The sequence below is a fragment of the Lacerta agilis genome, chromosome 8 (genome assembly GCF_009819535.1).
Source record: "Lacerta agilis isolate rLacAgi1 chromosome 8, rLacAgi1.pri, whole genome shotgun sequence".
NCBI classification, from domain to species: Eukaryota; Metazoa; Chordata; class Lepidosauria; order Squamata; family Lacertidae; genus Lacerta; species Lacerta agilis.
In genome coordinates this window covers 48,676,715-48,696,852 of record NC_046319.1, presented here as the reverse complement: position 1 = coordinate 48,696,852, position 20,138 = coordinate 48,676,715, and the positions used below count along the sequence as shown (strand labels likewise).

The 20,138-nt window shown below is 47.0% G+C and overlaps 1 protein-coding gene across 1 annotated transcript; it reads left to right on the top strand.

Moving 5' to 3' along the window:
* The first annotated feature begins 203 nt into the window (after positions 1–203).
* LOC117051941 (fatty acyl-CoA hydrolase precursor, medium chain-like) lies at positions 204–19,044 on the top strand. Its single transcript, XM_033158669.1, has 14 exons — positions 204–310; positions 1,974–2,178; positions 3,512–3,656; positions 9,140–9,273; positions 10,632–10,785; positions 11,579–11,683; positions 12,074–12,178; positions 12,678–12,713; positions 13,270–13,410; positions 13,501–13,581; positions 14,030–14,177; positions 15,516–15,647; positions 16,584–16,656; positions 18,861–19,044. The coding sequence occupies exons 1-14, from the start codon at positions 241–243 to the stop codon at positions 19,042–19,044; spliced, it is 1,713 nt and encodes a 570-aa protein (XP_033014560.1). The 5' UTR covers positions 204–240.
* The last annotated feature ends 1,094 nt before the right edge of the window (positions 19,045–20,138 follow it).

Genomic DNA, 20,138 nt, shown 5'->3' with positions numbered 1-20,138 from the left:
ATGTGCTGGCAATAAAAGACATGAATGCTAAATACAGGTATATGTTGGAATGAAGTTCTTCTTGCTGCAGAATGTGTTTAGGACTATTGCCTTGCTGTCCCATAATTCAGTCTTGCATTCAGTTCAGTGTGAAGGAGCCGCATTACTCTGGCCAAGCTAAGTGTGCTGTTGCCATTCTATGTGAAAGAGGAGTTCTGAAGCTGCTTGTGTTTCAGGCATTTGAGTGGGCTGAAGATTTCAATGGCTGGCTCAATGGCTTGGTTGCTCCCTCTGATCCTGGTCTCCTGGGTCACTGTTTTGGCAGCTGAAGGTAAGATTTTAGATTATACAGTGTGTATATATATGCATACACACACACATACACACACACACACACACACACACACACACACACACACTTGAAAATTTGCAAACAACCATCAAGCAAACAAATAAAACAATTTCCATAAGTTCCCTTGGACTTCTCCCCTCCCTTTCCTGGGTCCTTAGATTAATTTTTTCTCCTGCATCTTCTCTATTAATCCAGTTGTATTAAATCCCCGATAAAGCCATAGTCCAACATTTAACAGCAAGCATCATTGCAGTCCTACTAATAATTTTAATTGCTTACAATGATTTTTAAGGTAAGTTATGTATTTCCCCCATTCCTTATTGAAATTTTGGTCTTCCTGATTCCTAATTCTTCCGGTCAGTTTTGCCATTTCTGCATAGTCCATAATAGTGGTGTTGGGGGAGGGGGTTGGAATGGGGGCTTCTGCCTTTTTCGTTTGGCTGGTCCTTGTGCCCAAGAAGGGAAGATTGGCAACTGGCTAGTAATTACTTAGATTTTTTGAATCCAAGGAGAGTTTACTACCAAGACAAGCAAAACTTGCTAAACTGAGACAATTCTTGTTGTTTTGCATGCTTTAGCCCTAATAGGTTGCATTTACAATCACGTTTATGCTGATAAATTACACAGTCTCTTCCTGCTGCTGTTGATGCACAGGATTAAAATATGATCCAGAGGAACACAGAGGGAGGGAGGGAAAGTTACTAAGCAAATTGTGCAGAATAAAAGGGAGGGTAATACAGAAGGGGGGTGCACAATCCTCTTCCTGAGAAGGTGGAAGAGGAAGGGGAGCAGTGGGAATGGTGTTAAGAAAACACCCACGAAGAATACAAAACCAGTGCGCTGGTTGAGCGGAAAGATTCCAGTGAAGGAAATTGTTCCCCGGAGGGAATCCCAGATAATTACACCATCTGCACTCAGTTCTCAGCCAGGAAGAGTGAGTGAGTGAGTGAGTGAGTGAGTTAGTGAGATCTGGAAGTCCTGAGTGGACACATACTAAGCTTTCAACAGCCAACAGTGTGATGAGGCGGAGAAAACGCAAACAGTGGTGTCCCCATTGACCAAGATATTAGTAAGAGAGGATTTATTTCAAAGACAGTGATTCTTGGATCAAGTTAGGTGGGGACAGGGGTGGAGACTAGGTTGGCACACATGCCATACTTTTAAAGCACATTTAAATCATGTTTTTCTCTCCCCAAAGAATCCCAGGTGTTGTTCTGGTGCTGGAAATTGTAGCTCAGTGAGGTGTCTTCCGACAACTCTCAGTACACTTAATAAAACATAGTTTCCATGATGGGAGGGGCTGTAAATGTCTGGTGTGTACACAACCTAAGTGGCCAGTGAGTCTTCCTCTAATTTATGATTTGATTAAGTAGTAAAAAGGTGCATTCAGTCAGTCAAGGATATCCCCAAAGGAAAAGCTCTACCCGGCCTGCGGAAAGTGGATCTTGTGCTGCCTTTGCCTGCATGTGGCCAGAGCAGCATTGCTTCAGGATTCCCAGGCTTTCCCAGTTGTGAAATCTAACCCTGCTTCTGACACCGGAGAGCTGAATAGTTAGCACTTGCACGCTTGAACTTCTGAAGCTTTTGTGCAGGAATAGCAACGGTTCTCTGACTCAGACATTTCTGTTATATGCACACACAGGCCAAAATCCTGCTCCTCCACAAGTGCTTACCAAGAATGGGAAGCTCCAGGGCCAGCAGGTCCAAGTCAATGGTGCTGAGAGAAAGGTGGATGTTTTCCTTGGAGTCCCCTATGCAAAGCCACCTCTTGGGCCATTACGGTTTTCCCAACCACAGCCGGCAGAACCTTGGAGCAATCTAAGAGATGCAACTTCCTACCCACCAATGTAAGTCAAGTTCTCTTTTAAGACAGCTTTTAAGACAGCTTTTCCTTCTTCTTTTTTCATATAAATTTATTACATTTTTAATAATACAACAAAAACAAAACACTACAAAAGTTATAAAAAAGACAAAACTACAAATACAAAAATACAAAAAATACAAAAAATCAAAACCAAAAATATCGACAAAAACAAAAACACTTATTTAACTATTCTTATAACATTTTCTAACATCTTTAGGGGACCTCCTCACATCCTCTCTTTCAGCGTCCATTGCAAATCCTCTTTAGTAATTTCATAACATTATAAAATCATAATTCTCCTCTAATCTTAATCCTTATAAACCTAAAATTATCTATTTCTTATCCTAAACTAACTAATTTCATAACTGTAGCCTTATATGTCCTCTGATTTCATTCTCAAATCTCAATCTTTTCACGTCGTTTCAAATAGTCTTTAAATTTCTTCCAATCCTCCTGCACCGCTTCTTCCCTCTGGTCTCGGAGTTTCCCGGTCAGTTCCGCGAGTTCCATATATTCAATCATTTTCATCTGCCAATCTTCCACTGTTGGTAATTCCTCCGTTTTCCAGTTTTTAGCTATTAAGATCCTAACAGTTGTTGTGGCATACATAAAAAATGTTCTGTCCTTATTGGGGATTTCATAGTTGGTCATGCCCAGCAGAAAGGCCTCTGGGTTTTTTTACTGAATGTGTTTTTCAACACCCTTTTAAGCTCATTATATATCTTCTCCCAGAAGTCCTTTACCTTTGGGCACATCCACCACATATGAAAGAAGGTACCTTCCACTTGTTTGCATTTCCAACAATTATTACTTAATCCATGGTACATTTTAGCTAACTTCACTGTTGTTAGATACCATCTGTAAATCATTTTCATGATATTTTCCCTTTTCCGTCTCCCTCCCCCCTCCCAAGTGATGCTTTGCTTCCCCAGGACCACCACCACCCCAATCCTCCATGAATCAAACCAGTTTTTAAAACAAACTAGCTTTTAAATGGTTTTAAACTGACCTGAAAGCTGAAACTTGTGCCACAGCAAAGAGAGGGCAACAGTCAGCTACTCAGAAGGCTTGTCCTAGAGGCTTGGTGGCCTTTATTTGGCAGCACCATTTAAGGAAAAGATCAGGCAGGGACAGACTGCTGTCCTGGGTTTTAGTCTTTTGTTGGCATTCTCCAACAAAGCAATTCACCAGAACTGTCATGCAACACTTGGCTTCCTCTCTACTCAGCTGGTGTTTGCTGACGGTCAAACATGAGAAGCTTTTTTTCCACACTGCGTGTACTGAATTAGTTTATTTCTTTTATTTGCTTTTCCAAGGTGTCTGCAGGATCCAGAGATGGGACAAATGCTGTCAGATATGTTTACTAACAAAAAGGAAAAGGTCTCTCTGAGTATTTCTGAGGATTGCCTGTACTTAAACATCTTCACCCCGGCTCATTCTGACAAGAACAGCAAGTTACCAGTAAGCCATGTTCCTCCTTTTCAGGGCTTTTCACTCCCTATTATGTGTCTTGGCCAAGCAGCCTGCCAAATGTAGTGCACATCTATATAAACATAGGAAGCCTTAAACAGCTAAGGATCCAACTATTGAAGGAATCAGAGAATCTTAGATTTGGAAGGCTCATCTAGTCCAACCCCCTGCATGGCAAAGAATCTCAGCTAAAGCATCCATGACAGATGGCCATCCAACCTCTGCTTAAACACTTCCAAGGAAGGAGAGTCCAAAACCTCCTGAGGGAGACGTTTCCACTGTTGAACAGCTCTTACTGTCAGGAAGCTTTTCCATATGTCTGGTTGGAGTCTCCTTTCCTGCAACATTTTGATGTTGCGGGGGGATCGCAGCAGAAAAACCCTTTCAGCTCACTCCTCACACCCCCTCTCGCCCAGCACCACAGGGCACAGCGTAGGTCACGGCCTACCTCAGACACAAACCATCACAGAATTCCCAATGACGGTGGAACCCCAAAGGTTTGGTGAACCCATCCGCTAGGTTCTCTTGGCTTGGACAGTATTTCAGCTTCACCAAGCCTGTCTGGACACTCTGACAAACATTCCGGAACCGAATGTCCAAATGTTTGGTTCTGGACTTGAACTGCAAAGTTTCTGCCAGTTTCAAACAGGGCTGGTTGTCCTCCCAAACTGTGATGGGTAGGCAACACTCTCCGTTGACCTCCTGGACCAAACACTTGTTAAACTCCATTTCCTTACAGACTTCAGATAACGCACTGAATTCAGCTTCTGTGGAGGAGAGAGCAAGGAGACTCTGCTTTCTGGACCTCCACCCGACTAGAGCCTCCCCGTACTTGACGACAAGTCCAGACACTGACTTCCTGTCTTCCAGATTGGCCCATCTACTGTCAGACCAGCAAGTGAGCTGTGCTCTACCTTCTGCTGACAGTCTGAGATGCCAATCTCTGGAACCTTGCAGGTACCTAAGCACCCTCTTGATGCCATTCCAGGCATGCACACTGGGATTTGCAGCTTCCCTGCTGAGCAGATTTACAGCAAAGGCTATATCTGGTCTGCTCCACTGGGAGAGATACAACAGACTTCCTAGAGCTGACTGGAACACCTCGGGGCTCTGGAACGCAGAGTGTTCCCCGGACTGACTGTCCTTTATGAAACAAGTCTCCATGGGTGTTCTGACACTAGCACAATCAGACATTCTGAACTTCTCAAGCAACTGCTCAATCTTGCTTTCCTGACTCAGCAAGAAACTGCCGTCTTCTGTCCTGTCAATCTTGACTCCTAGGTAGACATTCACTGGACCTAGTTCCTTGAGCTTGAAATGCTTACTAAGCTCCTCTGCAAACTCTTACACTTGACTCTCTGACTTTGCAAGGCAAATGATATCATCAACATAACAAAGCACCAGAGTCTGCTTCTGGTCGGATGCTGCCAGGTAAAGACAGCTGTCAGCAAGACTCCGCTGGAAACCCATGCTTTCCAAAGCTTCATGGAGACACAAATTCCAGTTCCTGGCAGACTGTCACAGGCCATAGATGGATTTGTGTAGCCTCCACACGACATTCGGCTTATTGCCCTCGAACCCTGGTGGAGGCAGCATGTACAGAACCTCCTCCAAAGACAAGTTCAGATAAGCAACGTTAACATCGAAGTGATGAACTACAAAGCCTCTCTGAGCAGCTACAGCTAACAAAAAGCGAAGAGATTCACTCCTAGAAGTTGGTGCATACACCTCTGTGTAATGCAAGCCCTTCCTCTGTGTGAAACCTCTGGCTACTAGCCTAGCCTTGTACTGAGGCTCTCCAGTTGCTGTGGGTATAAGCCTAAACACCCAGTGACTGCTCACTGCACACTCGCCTTCGGGCAGCATCACTGTGGAGAACACCTTCAGTGCCTTCATGGAGTCCATCTCCTTCTGCATTGCCTCGTGCCACTTCGTGGCTTCTGACTCTGGCAATTGCTGCACTTCCTCGAAGCTCTCTGGCTCACACTGAGCCATACAAGCCCACACACTAGTGGCTGTGTACCTGTCAGGAGGGATTCCTTTCGTGGTCCTCTTGGACCTCCTCAGCGTTACCTTGGATTCCCCCTCTGACCCAGACGAGCTGGACTCTGCCTGTGAGTCCCTAGTGTCTGGTGACTCTCCTACTGACCTGCTCCGCTTGGACTGTTCCCCTGGACCAGCTTCTGGAGACGTCCTACTGCGCTTGAACTGTCTCCCAGTCCTGGCCACTGGGGGGATGGGTGCACTCCTTGGCTCTTGCTTCGGAGTAGCTCCCCATGGTGGTGCAACCTGGCCATGGCCGGGAGCTCGGCCCAAGTCACCAGAAGGGCCAGGAGTGGCAGCACCAGCACCTCCCGGAGCTGGACCAGCAGCCGGGGCTGGTCCGCCAGCTGGACCTGGTCCACCACCCGGACCACCACCCGGACCACCACCACCAGCAGGTGGTGCACCTGCTTGTCCCACGTCTTCACAGAACTCAGCACTGTTGCTGAGCACTATTCGTGACTGGTCCCTCCCCTCAGGGTAAGCGAACCTCCAGGCCTTCGAGGCTGTCTCGTACCTGACGAAGATCATCTTCTGGGACCTAGGACCACCTTTCCGGCGCTTGGCTTTGGGAAGGAGAACATAAGCCTCGTAACTGAAAATTCTCAGAAAATGGACCTTTGGCTTCTTGCCATACAACAGAGCATAGGGCGTGTCCCCTACCACCGCACTGTGTGTTCGGTTCAAGCAGAAAGAGGCACACTTCCATGCTTCCGCCCAGTACTTCTGAGGCAACTGAGCATCGAAAAGCATGGCTGACACCGCCTCTTGCAGCGTCCTATTCCGCCTCTCTGCAACTCCATTCTGCTGAGGAGAATATGGAGCTGTCAACCTGTGCTTGATTCCTTTCTGACGGAAAAACCCCTGCAGTGCGGACCCTGTAAATTCCGAACCTCGGTCGGACTGAAAACAGCGGACTTTGCAGGAAAACTCAAGTTCAACCGCCACAACCCACTCCTTGATCATGCTGGCCGCCTCCCCCTTGTGCTTGAGGGGAATGGTACATCCCATTCTCAAGTGGTCGTAGGTCAGGGTCAGAATGTATTTGGCTCCCCCCATGCTGGCAGTCTGCATGGGTCCACAGAAGTCTGCATGAACCAGAGCAAAACATTCAGTGGTGACCCTATCTGACCTGGGGTAATGGCACGTCTTCACTTTGGCCAGTTTGCATGCTGCACAATCAAGAAACCGTGAGCACGGCAAAAACTCACACCCCTCAGTGTTACCTGGTGCCTTCTTGACATACTGCCAATTCCTGTGAGAAAATCTCCTGTGCCACAGATGCAAACAATCACGATGCATCGGCGTGTTCGCACTCAGCGCCTGGACTGTGTCAGAGGTACTGTTAACCTGTTTCCAAGACAAAACCCCCATCATCATTACATGGAACACTGACCAACAGTTTACCCCCCTTAGAGATGGTACAGACATCATTTTCAAAATGAACCTTATACCCATCCCTTAAAAGAGAAGACACAGACAACAAACACAACTTCATGCCTGGAAGAACAAAGCATTGAAGATCGGCCTGTAAGAAATCAACAAAGACAGATGCTTCAGTCTGTAGCTTTTTCTTGGAACCATCAGCAAGGGAAACCTGCTTGCCTCCAGCAATGTCCTTGCAGTTCCGGACATGGCCACCAGATGTCACTAAATGGTGAGAGGCCCCACTGTCGATGAGAAAGCGTAACCTAGCAACAGGAACATCCTTGACTGTAGCCATAGCAGCAGCAAGATGACGTGGACCTCCTCCACCAGTGCCCCCACTTCTACCGCCTCTGCGCGCATTCCCAGGCTTGCCAGAACCTCTTATCTGAGTGTCGACCTTGGCAGCGCCTCTGGCAGGGCATTGTTTATGCAGGTGGATCGTCGAGTTACATAGATAGCACCGACGTGTGGTAGCATAGGCTTGCACAGTAGACCCACCCAGGGCTTTGCTTCTAGCCGCCCCCCCACTCCTGGGAACAGGGCAGCCTCCAGCACTACGATGGCCCCCGTCTCTGCATCGCCTATTTTCCTCTTCAGCTAAGCATCCAGCGACAAACTGCAGATTAAGATCCCGGGCTGGCATAGCTTCCAGAGTAAGGCAAAGGCTCTCATACTCATCAAAAACAGAACTGAGTAAAACGTAGACCTTCTGCTCCTCAGTATAGGCAATGCCCAAAAGCCTCAGCTTTTCCAACGTGGCAATCACCTCCTGAATGTGCTCTTGGACACTTTGCCCAGACTGCAACCTTAGATTATACAGCTGCCTTGTAACGTGGATCCTGGCTCCAGCTGTTTGCCTCATGTAAGTATTCTGCAAAGCATTCCAAATCACATGGGCGTTGTCTAAACCCGCCACCAAGGTTCAACTGGGAACCCTCCAGGGACATGATGAGCATCCCTCTGGCCCTCTCATCTCTGCGCTGGGCAACCTGTGTGGCAGCAACAGCAGCAGCACCAGCCCCAGCAGCAGCACCAACTGGGGCAGCTTGCATGCAATCCCAAAGGCCCCTGGCAACCAGCCAAGCTTGGCATTTCACTTGCCACTCCAGGAAATTGTGCCCATTCAGTGGGGCAAAAGGAGAGGGAAAGGACTCTGCACCCTCAGCAGCCGCCATCTCTCCCCCCGGGGCTTCTACTCACGACTGTAGAATTCAGCTTCCCGGCTCTCGGAGATAGGCCTCTTCACCAGCGAGCACGTAGCCTGCTTTGGCAGCACTCCCAGCTGGATTTACTGCTTTTGGCCAGCAGCCCTTCCGTGCACCGACGCTTGCAGGCAGGCTAATTAATAGTCCCATAACCTTTGATGTTGTGGGGGGATCGCAGCATCAAAACCCCCGTGTCCAGAAGCCACAAATCTCGGGTGGTATGGTGTCCAGCAGGCTTCTGTTGTGCAGCTTAAATTCCTTTCGATTTCAGCAGAGTTGAATACGCAGCTCTTCTTCGGAAGCAAAACCTGCTGCAAAGCGTCTAAAGAAAAACAGTCTGTCACGAACTCAGAACGATTCTTGCTCCTTTCAGCAAAGCATTCTTTATTACAGCAGATCATAAATCACATATACCAGGAGAGAGAGCAGACATTCTCTGACCGGCCGTGAAACAGCAACGGACACAACTGGGAATTACACCAGTAATAAAACATACACAGAAATCACAACGTCATTTCCCCTTGTGGGCTGGACGCAACTTGGAGCTGAGTGTAACCCTTTCAGCTCACTCCTCACAAACATTGGTTCGAGTCCTACCCTCCGAAGTAGGAGAAAGGAAGCTTGCTCCTTCCTCCATGTGGCAGCCCTCCAGATATTTGAAGATGGCTATCACATCTCCTCTTTTCCAGGCTAAACATACAAGTGAAGCAGAACATCAAACCCACTCTGAACATTTTATTTGGCTCTGGCGGGGCAGGTAACCCAGCATGAGTCCCTAAATCTATCTTTTGCTTTCAGGTGATGGTCTGGATCCATGGAGGAGGATTGGTGGTGGGTGCAGCGTCCACATACGATGGGTCTGCGTTAGCGGCTTTTGAAAACGTGGTGGTGGTGGCGATTCAATACCGGCTGGGCATTCTGGGTTTTTATAGGTAAGACGTTTGTCCCAAGCTTTGTGCCTGAAACATGAGTGGAACAGAAGGAAAGGTCCCCACCTGGGTGTTCATCTCTGGGATTGGATGGACAGTCCCAGAGGCCACCCATGCTGCTTCCCTCCCTCGTGGGGGACAGAATGGACTGCTTGGTGGCAACCAAAAACTTTCCATGGTCAGTGCTGGAGTGCCACAGGGGAAACGGAGCCTGTGAACCCTCTCCCTGGGGACAGGGCAGGAGGTAGGGTGAGCAGGCAAAGTGCCACACCATTGGGATCACATTGTGCATCATACCATCAAGTGACCATGGGTGGTGGCCCTTTGCAGGTGGTGACCAGTAGGAGGAGGCTGCTGGAGGCTACCAGGGCTGGGTGGAGGGACACAAAGGAGTTTGGACTGTGCTTTTTTAGGATTACAGCTTTTGTTTCCCTCTTCTGCCGTCACAACAAGCTGTGAAGTAGAAGAGGCAATAGAGCTCTTGGCCTGAGGCTAAGTGGGGTATTTGAACCTGGATTTCAAGCCCAGGTCTCTAAGACTGGCTGTCAGTAACTGGGCAAGTGGAACCTCTATTCAGATACTCACATCTTCCGCAACACCCCTTCTTCCCCCCCCCCCCAATGTGCATGTGGTGAAATCTAGACATGTCCAGTGAGACATGATTGCTTCTGGAGAGGCTGCTTCTTTTCAGGGTAACCAGATTAAAATAAATTATTGCAGGGCATTTTCTTTTTGCATGCCCATGGGTTGGTTTTGTATTGTGGCTGCTTTTCGAAAAGTTAATCAGGTTTGGCAGATCTTCTGTCCATGCACCATGGGGGAGGATGCTGTGCTGCATCTACACAAACAAACCCCTCTCAGGCTAAGATGGGATTGCATTGTTCCTCGTCATACCTGCCCAATACCTCTGATACCTCTTAAGATCTGCATGTGGGCATAACATTTGAAACAGGGTCTCTGCAAGTAAAGATTCAGTGCATATAAACACAAATTGCACTATGAATTTCTGGATGATATATGGGATGTGGATTGTGTTGCTCTGGCCCACGTGTGTTGCTTTTGACATACACAATATAGTCCCTGCATGCAAATGTTACAGCTGTCTACACCTGTCCAGGCATGCTGTGTGGGGTGGAACATTGCCTGAACTGGTTTAGTATTGGCAACAGATATTAGGACAGCCTTGGGACATTTGAAGGAATGAAGGTTTGTACTTCAGCTAGGAGAATCTCTCCTTTCAATTGGCTTTTCAACAATGTGAAAATAAGGAAAGTTGACTATTTCCTTATGTAGATGTCTTTTTTCCTAAATCCCCAAATACCACCTGAGCCTATAATTTCTGTGCTTGTTTTTCATTCCAGTACTGGTGATGAGTTTGCACGTGGAAACTGGGGCCTCCTGGATCAAGTGGCAGCTCTCCAGTGGATCCAAGAGAACATTGCAGTCTTTGGAGGAGATCCTGGATCAGTTACTATATTTGGAGAGTCTGCAGGTGGATTCAGTGTTTCTGCCCATGTAGGTTCCTCGGGATCATAACATGTGCTATTTAATTTATGATTCATATGTTTATTTTTTGTTTATAGAATTTCCAGGCTTATATAAAAACATAATAAAACGTTAAACATTTTTTAAAGAAACCCTTCCCTATACAGAATTGCCTTCAGACGGCTCGGGAGTTGACTAACTCCATACCCTCCAACATTTCTCCAATGAAAATAGGGACAGCCTGGGATCAAATCAGAAACCGGGACGGCTTCTCTAAATCAGGGACGTCCCTGGAAAATAGGGACACTTGGAGGGTCTGCTGTTTGGGGTAACATTCAAAGGGCAACAAATTGTGATACATGCCAAGGAGGCTGTCTCTCTGGGGGAGACCATCCCTCCCAGCTTTGGTGGGTAACAATTGAACCTAGGTAGGTTTGATATGAAGAATTTATTGGCATTTTCATAACAAAACACACACCCAAACCCACACCTACAAATATAACTTCCTTTTGGCAGACCTTCAGAACATTGGAGTGGATTGTAGACCACTCACATAGTTAATGCAGGGCTCTGCCCCAGTGTGTTGGGGTCCACCGTTGCTCCCCTTAACTGAGGGTGTGCCATAGTCCTGACACCCTCACCTGTGCCTTCACTTTGGAGGGATGGGGCCCAGGATGAAGGCGGCATTACAGATCTTCTCGCTGAGGAGACCCTGAGGAAGTCCAGCTCCCCTCAGGAGGAATGTTTGGACACCCTTTGGGAAATAGGAGTGATATGGCAAGGCTGTGACTGGGATGTCTGCTTTCCCTGCTTCCCTTCTCAGGTCGTATCTCCTCTGTCAAAGGGTTTGTTCCACAAAGCCATCTCTGAAAGTGCTGTTTCTGCCATGGATGTTCACACAGAGGTTAATCCACAAGAGTTTGCAAAGGTCAGTGTTTGAAAATAGTCCTGGTAATATAGACGGAAATGGCAAGGGAGGGCAGCTAGAGCAGAAAGTGTGTGCTGGTCCAAGGAGTTGCCTTTTGGAGCTATGTTGCAATTTTAAAACCAAAACATGAAGTGGCCTGTTTCTTAGGGTGACATGCAACTGTCTCAGGGTTCTTACACCTGTCTCAGGATGTTTGGGGGGGGGACTCTGTGTGTTGCACACTTAGTTGCATGGCATTGAATGGTTCTCCTCTGCCCTCCTCTGCCGCTTTTGTTTACACCTCGCTGTGTCCACACAAGTATTAAAAATATTTGTGCTTCTCCTGATGGAGCAGAACGGCCTGTTCTTTCCGATGCTCAGCCAGGACTGGTTTCTTTCTCATGGTTGCAGAAAATTGCTGCAACCGCTGATTGTCTGACATCCAGCTCAGTCGAGATGATTCGTTGCCTCAAGGGAAAGACGGAGAACGAGATCCTACAGACGACTCTCAAGATGGTAAATGTGCTGCAATCTGATGCTGCCCTCTGCATCAATAGAGAGATAAAAGTATTGATAGAGGTTAAGGAATCTCAGAGTGAAACTAGATGTAGAAATATTAATAATAATAATAATGGCACAATCATTTTTAGTCCTCCTAGCCCTGTTCCATCACTGCATGAGAACTGAGTATGCTTAGTGGCCATGAAACGTTACCAGTTGGGAGGTGGGAAGCACTACAGGTAAGGGAGCAGGGAGAGAGTAGATTGCCCTGCGTGAGTGGAGCTCCTCACACCTTGGAGCCTGTCCAGCAGGCTGGCAGCACAAGCCCAGAAGAGAAACTGCTCCTGCAAATGTCCCACTGGTTGTTTAATCCGCCCTCTTCTGCCCTGTGAACAGCTCCATTCTTTTTCTATGTGTAGGACAATTTCTCAGTGATTTATGTCTGCAGACCTTTTAATAGGAAAAAGACCGTGTGACGCCTGTCCTCTCCCCTTCCCCCTTCCTGTGATTGCAGGATTTCATCAGAATGCATCTTGGCGCAGAAGAAAAAGTGAGTAAATCAACGGGATGAGGATAGCCTGAGGAGAGGGAAGCAAGTGAGGAGCACTTACCATGAGAACAGGCACCAACATCAGCCAACAGAGGGCAGCTCTAACTAAGCCTGTTTCTTTTCCAAACTGCAGGCGATTCTCTGCATCTCAGGATCCATAAATGGAATCCGGATGCACACTTTTATGTGGCTGGAGGCCCTGCCCCCCTTCTGTGTAGATAAGTTATGTCCATTGCTCATCCCCCTTCTGCATCTGCCCCCCCTTACTATTGGCACTGGCTCTCAGAAGGCTGTCTATATGGCAAAGTGGCCCTCAAGCTGAAAAAGACTCCCCAGCCCCCATTTTATAAGATGTCCTGTAATCTTTGACCACTAAGGGTGTGGACCACATACAGGCTTCACCACAAGAATTGCCTCCTGCCTTTAAGAGCAAGAGGAAGAGGAAGAGCAGGACATTGGACATATTTATGTTAGGCATAAATGAAAGTTCCAGCCCTCAAGACCGAAGCAAAAGCAAATACTGTAATTGATTTTTTTTATTCCCCCCTCCCTCCAGCACACTATGTTCTACACTGCAAGTGTTGATGGTGTATTTCTTCCCAAAAACCCCAAGGACCTCCTTGAAGAGAAAAGGATCAATAATGTTCCATACATCATAGGCATCAATAATCATGAAGCAGGATGGTTTATTCCTAATGTAAGACACTGTGTGTGTATTTGAATGCACCCTTCTGGAGCCCCCTAGTGCTCACATCTAGAACTAGGAGCTCTGCTTTTTCTCCCCTAGATGCTGCAGTTGCCGGATGCCACAAAGGGGCTTGACAGAGAGATGGTCACTCTTGTGCTGCGCAGCTCAGAGGAAATCTTGGTAAGGGGGTTTCTCAGGCTGATTGGCTTTCTAATGTCATTAGCCATACTTTCCCCAAGTGAATTGTTGCTTGGGGTGGCAAGGAATAGAGGGGCTTTTTGGAGATCCTTGATATCCACTGGCAGCTTTCTGGCCGTCTAAAGAACTGTTTAGACGGTATCTGAATAAGTGTGCATGCACACAAAAGCTCATAGCAATAACAAACTTAGTTGGTCTCTAAGGTGCTACTGGAAGGAATTTTTTTATTTTGTTTCGACTACGGCATACCATTACGGCTGCCTACCTGTAACTAGATCTTTAGAGCATCTTCATCAAGGGGATGGCAGGGAAGGGAAATGACAGGATTCCCGGCAGAAGGGAATAATGTGGTTCAATGTTGCCCTTGTCCTTGAACATGGGGGAAGCCATGTTTTCAATAACTCTTCCTGCCTTTATCTGCCCATTGCAGGGTGTTGCTCCGGAGCACGTTCCTATAGTTGCCAATGAATATCTGAAGGATGTTAGTGACCCTGTACAGCTCAGGGACCAACTTCTCGAGCTGCTAGGAGATGCGCTATTTGTTGCTCCAGCCATTCTAACAGCGAATCTCCACAGAGGTGAGTTGCTGCATGAGCTAGCTGCTCACTAGGAATGAGGCATAAATTGGGTTTCATTGGGATTTTAAAATGAACCTCACCAATTCTGAAGAAGTATCTGAAGAAGTGTGCATGCACACGAAAGCTCATACCAAGAACAAAGTCAGTTGGTCTCTAAGGTGCTACTGGAAAGAATTTTCTATTTTGTCTCACCAATTCACACTTTCTGAAACAAATGTGCAAAGTGAAACAGAGCTAGCCTTCAAAATTAGCATTTCTCCCAATTTTGTGATGCAATTCTCCCACCAAATAGTGTGTGCATCTGGGGAAAGTTTGAAGAAAAAAATCCATATATTAGTGAAAACTACACATAAAAATGCATTGTGTTGGGGGAAATTGCTTGAAAAAATGTGTTGTTAGGAGAAACTTGCACTAAAAAGCTTGTGGGTTTTCATGAGGACTTAACAAAAAAAAAATTGCAAAAATGTGGAGCACCTTCCTCCTGAATTGATTACCCCCTCCATCCAAGATGTCTCCACTCATGACAGCTGCAAATGTTAAGCCCAGGTTTGTTGGTGTGTGAAGCATTTATTTGCTTCCACTGCTGAGCCTTCAGCATTAACTGCCTGTGGCTCTCTCAGAATGGCCATGCAAAAATGGAGATTACCGGTACTTTCTTCCAGGAACGCTGGTTTTCAGTTTGAAGTCTGGGAAATAGTGGGTATGCTAGTTGAGAGAACATCCCCTGGAACCTCCACAGCTCATGGAAAGAAGTCAAGAGTATGGGTTAGTCCCAAGAGTTAGTGAGCCCAAGGAAAGGTTTTTCTTTCTGGTTTTGTATATAACTTACGTGCTCCAGACTCAAGGTCTGAATGCCATGAAGTGTTTTTAAATGGAGATGAAAGCATTTTGACAGAGGCTTCACTTTCCTTGGATGCACACACACTATTTTTTGGTCCCACTGTCACCTCTGGTTTTGGAAACAGTTGAAAACTCTTCAAAAGCCTCTTTCTCCAGAGGCAATGTGAAGTGAACACCTGCCCCACAAGCAGTGATCCCCCTTCAAACTGTCACCAACTCTCTGAAAAATGACTTCCGGTTCCAGTTCCAAAATCAAGAGTGGGGAATTAGAACTGGCTCACAGACTGAATCCAGAACTTCTCCCCCACAGCAGACCATTCTGGACCTAAATGAAAAGGTTTTTGTGAATGAATGAATGAATAAATAAATAAATAAAATTAAAGGTTTCCTTCTGTCTTCTTCCACCAGGCACTCACTCAACAAATTGCTTTATGTTTATTTTGGGTAATGTGGCAAGGAATGCCCCCTTCTAACAACGTCTTTGTTATTTTTTTTCAGATGCTGGTTACCCAGCCTATGTGTATGAATTTCAGCACCGTCCAAGTTCATCCTTGGGCTTTAAACCGGACTATGTTAAAGCAGACCATGGTGATGAAATTGTCTTTGTCTTGGGGAAACCTTTCTTAGCAGGTGAGGTGCTTCTGTTCTCTAAAACTTTTTACATTTCATTTTTATCAATTAATGATATTTTGGTTCCATCTGCAAACGATGGGCATGTAATCACATCTAAACAGGATGTTGAAAGGCAAATAACCAGAGAAAGGAAGCACAACTTGCTTAGGTTGATATGCAGTAGCTTTCCTTCATTTAAATGTAGCCAATGAGCATGCGTGTTTAGAGAGCCAATCAGGTGTTATGAGCCATCAAACTTTGGAAATACACTTTCCCCCAAAGGTTTCCACAATTTTGGCCACTAGTGTATTAAGGGCTAGGTGACCTGTAGCACTGTATAGCAATTTTATCTAACTCATTTTTTCTGTGTGTCCCCCCCCCCCGGCCAAAGAGTCACTCTGTGTTATGTATACAGGCTGAGCAGAAGGAGGAAGGGCTCATAGCATTAACACTCTGCTTCCCCATTAGGTTTCCAAGAGGATCTCCAAAGCCTCGTCTTTGGTTTCACAGAGAGCAAGTAATCATCCAGACTACCAGCCACCCAGTCCTATAACAATATTTTATATTGCCCTTTTGCTGTGATTTTTATTATTGTGATATTATTATTGTATTGCATTTTTGTATTTGATATACATAGAAAAGGTAAAAAAGGTAAAGGACCCCTGGATGGTTAAGTCCGGTCAAAGGCGATTATGGGGTGTGGCGTTCATCTCACTTTCAGACTGAGGGAGCCGGCATTGGTCCACAGCTTTCCGGGTCATGTGGCCAGCATGACTAAACTGCTTCTGGTGCAGCGGAACACCACACCATGGTTGTATCCAATGGATGAAATTCAGCAAAGCTTTACTCAGAGTAGACCCACTGCAATTATTAATTTACTCTGAGTAAAATCTGAAAACCATCCCATAATCTTTAAAAATGGCTTACATCTGTATTTTTGTCTCTTGTCTGCAGGTAATGCTACAGAGGAAGAGAAAAGGCTGAGCAAAACGGTTATGAAATATTGGGCTAATTTTGCTCGCAGTGGGTGAGTAATAGAATAGAATAGAATGCTGATGTTGTGTTACTGTAGTATAGGCCTTTTTGAACCAGTGGGTTGAGAGAATGTTATAGGCACAAGTCACAAAATGGCTGCCGTGAGGGTGTGGCATAACACCAGGGCCGTCTTAGCCATTGAGGCTACTGGCGCAAGGCGCCATGGCACCATGGCAGCGCCACCCTCACAGGGAGAGAAAAAGGGCTTGGAAAACCCGTCCTCTCTTCCCTTGGACTACCAGTACTTCAGGGGCGCTCCGGTATGAGAAAGAGGGAGCCCTCCTCTCTCCTTCCAAGTCCAGAAGTGCCCCTCTTTCTTTCGGAAGCGCACGCAAGGGCAGAGGCCAGCTCCCTCCCCCACCTCCACCACAACTCCTCTGAGCTCCGCCCTGCTGCTGCCTTCGCCCTGCCTTAATGCACCCCTGCCGTGCCTCCACCTCCGGCTTTGCACTTTGCATCCGCTGCTGCTGCCTCCTCCTTCCCCGCCCCGACACTCCTTCCCCACCCAGTCACCCTAGAGCAGCAATTCCCGTTTCACAGCCCCAGACCCGCCATTCTCCGGGCAGCTCGGCCAATCCGGACCCAGCCGATACCAGCGCCGGCGGTGGTGCTGCTCCAGGGTGCTGCACTGCATGCGGGCTTCACTTGCGCACTCTTGCGCATGTGCCCTGGCTGCCGCGCCGACGGGAGACTCGCCGACAGCCTCCCCGCGTCCGCAGCCTGGCCCTGCCCGGCGTCCCCGCCTGCTGCGCTGTGCCCTCCGGCTACCAACCGCGCCTAGCCCTGCCCAGCGGAGCGTGAGGGGCGCCGGAGGGATCTTTGCACCAGGGCACCAGCTGGGCTTAAGACGGCCCTGCATAACACAAATGGCACAACGCAAAATGAGACCACAGTCATTGCTCTCTCTCACACACTCTCTCTCTCTCACTGCTCCAGGACAACCTATTGCTTAGCATGCAAAGCCAGCTATATCCTGGTAGCCCTCATTGTGGAGATACAGCTGTTAAAGGGAGAATAACCCAGTTTTTTTCCTCCAGTGTCAATCCTACACTAAAGTCTAGGCTGCCGTCAGATACCCACTTACCTGGGAGTAAGCTCCATTAAACTCTTACTTTGAAGGAGACAAATAAACCCTTGTACTGTAAGTGAAAATACAGCAAATTCTTAATGAGGGCCTGGCCTCCAGCTCCTGCAGAACAGGAGACATACCTCGGCCTCTTCACCATTTGAATTTGCTATTCTGGGTGAGGAATTATTTAACATTCACACACACTTACTGTGGAGTATTTGCAATAAAAGAACTTCTAGGGAGGGCCCACCACAGGAAAAAATGCTGGAGTAAAAGGAAGGATAAACTACAGAGATTTCAAGGACCGCTAGAAATACGTAAGTGAAGAAAGCACACTAAAGGCAAGTGGACATTAGCAGCTGTTTAGGACCCTGGGGATCCTTACTGCATGATGGTCAGACATCTCATTTATCAATCAGAGGTCTGACTTCACCTGGCAGATTGAAGATGCCATGCTGGCTCATTTCAGACAAATTACTTAAAAGGATGTCTGCACATTTTGGTTGATAACTTTCTTTTTAGGAAGGTCAGAGACTACCTAAAAAATAAAAGATTGGAAGTTTGGAGTCCAGGGACTCCAACAAAAGTGTTTGCACATGAGGGCAGGTGGCCCACCTTAGAGGATCACAGGATGAACATGAGCCAATAGTGAGATGCAGTTGCTTTGAAAGCTAATGCAATCTTAGGCTTCATTGACGGAATCATGTCCAGATCGTTGAAAACCATATGGAGTCATTCTATCCTGCATTAGCAAGGCAGCACCTGTAGTCTAGTGTCCAGCTCTGGGCACTATATTTTAAGAAGGGCATTGGCTGGCTGGAGGTTTTGGGGGGAAGCAAGTGACCAGGGTGGCGATATATATGTTCTATAGGCTTAAGGATTTGTCCATCAAGCAAAACCCCTGAGCCACAATCAGCACCATAAAACATAGATTTGCACAGCAATATAGGCAGGAGGGTGTAGTGGGAACCGCAGGAGTCCGTTCAGTTGGCAGGTGTGCCTTGCAAGGTCAGGGTCCTACATCCAGTGAAATGACCCCAGATTGTCCCACCATCACCCAGAAGAGTGAGCATATTTCGGAAAACTGGTCCTGTGGAAAGCTGATGGCCTCTTTTTATGGTTTCTAGGAACCCGAACGGTGCTGGCCTGGTGAACTGGCCCCTGTACGATGCGGCTGAACAATACTTGGAAATAGGCTTAAAGCAGAAGCCGGCAAAGAAGCTGAAGGAGCAAGCTGTTAACTTTTGGACCAGGATCTTACCTGAAAAAATAGCTGAAAGCCAAAGGCAAACTGAATTTTTTAAAAACTGAAGTTTTTAATGTTTGATATTTTTGTATTTGATTTCTGTTGGAAGCCGCCCAGAGTGGCTGGGGAAATCCAGCCAGATGGGCGGGGTACAAATAATAAATATTATTATTATTATTATTATTAATAATAATTCTAAACCCTTAACCAGGCTCAGGTTGCTCCAACAGGAGATACTTTTTGTTTCACTGGAAATGATTTCACAGAGAATTGTTATCCACAGTTTGGCCTTTGGTCAGTTATTGTCCATTGCCCACCAATTTGTTGACCGCTAACAAAATATACCGGTAGATGTGGTTCTGATTACATTTTCAAGCTTCATAACTCAATGGCTTATTTTAGGCCCGCAGGCCTGATTAAGCCTCCTCATTCTGCCCACAAAACCATTTTTACCCTCCTTCCCTACAGCTCCATTAAGCATGATATGTCAGGTGCAGGGCAGGTAAAAGCCCAGCTCTGCTGGGAGGGGAGGAGGTTCCCCAGCACAGCTGATTGGTGGTGCCCATGATCAGCTGGTATTTGGGTTTTATTGAGCCTCTTGCAAGGCATTCCACAGAGTCAGTGTGTGGCAAGGGGCTTGGAAAGCCTCTTGCAAGAACGGTGCCAGGACACCTTCTCACACCCTCCCCCCAAAAGACCCCTCACCTTCAGCCTCTTGAGATTCCTTGAGATCTGCCCCATGATGTACATGATGGTCTGCATGCTTGGCCACTCCATCTCTGTTGAGAGACAGGGAACCCTCTGTATAAAAAGACTCGGCCATTGAGATCCCACCAGACTTTTTGCAGACAGGGAGCTGCTGCCCAGGACATTTCCTAGTCTTGCCTCCTTCAGTGCCCATGAGCTCCATGGGTGGTAGAGATGACCCAAGCCAACTCTCTTCGCCATGAGCCAAAAAAACCCAGTGAGTGAAGAAGAGTTTGGATTTGTTATCCCGCTTTATCACTACCCGAAGGAGTCTCAAAGCGGCTAACATTCTCCTTTCCCTTCCTCCCCCACAACAAACACTCTGTGAGGTGAGTGGGGCTGAGAGACTTCAAAGAAGTGTGACTAGCCCATCTAATGCTGAGTATTTTCCCCCAGTCTGTTACACTTATTT

Bases quoted from the DNA above. Each gene is read 5' to 3' on its own strand.
- LOC117051941 (XM_033158669.1), top strand. From the start codon at position 241: ATGGCTGGCTCAATGGCTTGGTTGCTCCCTCTGATCCTGGTCTCCTGG. The intron at 12,179-12,677 runs GTAAATGTGCTG...CTGTGATTGCAG, and splicing joins TACAGACGACTCTCAAGATG to GATTTCATCAGAATGCATCT. The intron at 13,582-14,029 runs GTAAGGGGGTTT...TGCCCATTGCAG, and splicing joins GCAGCTCAGAGGAAATCTTG to GGTGTTGCTCCGGAGCACGT.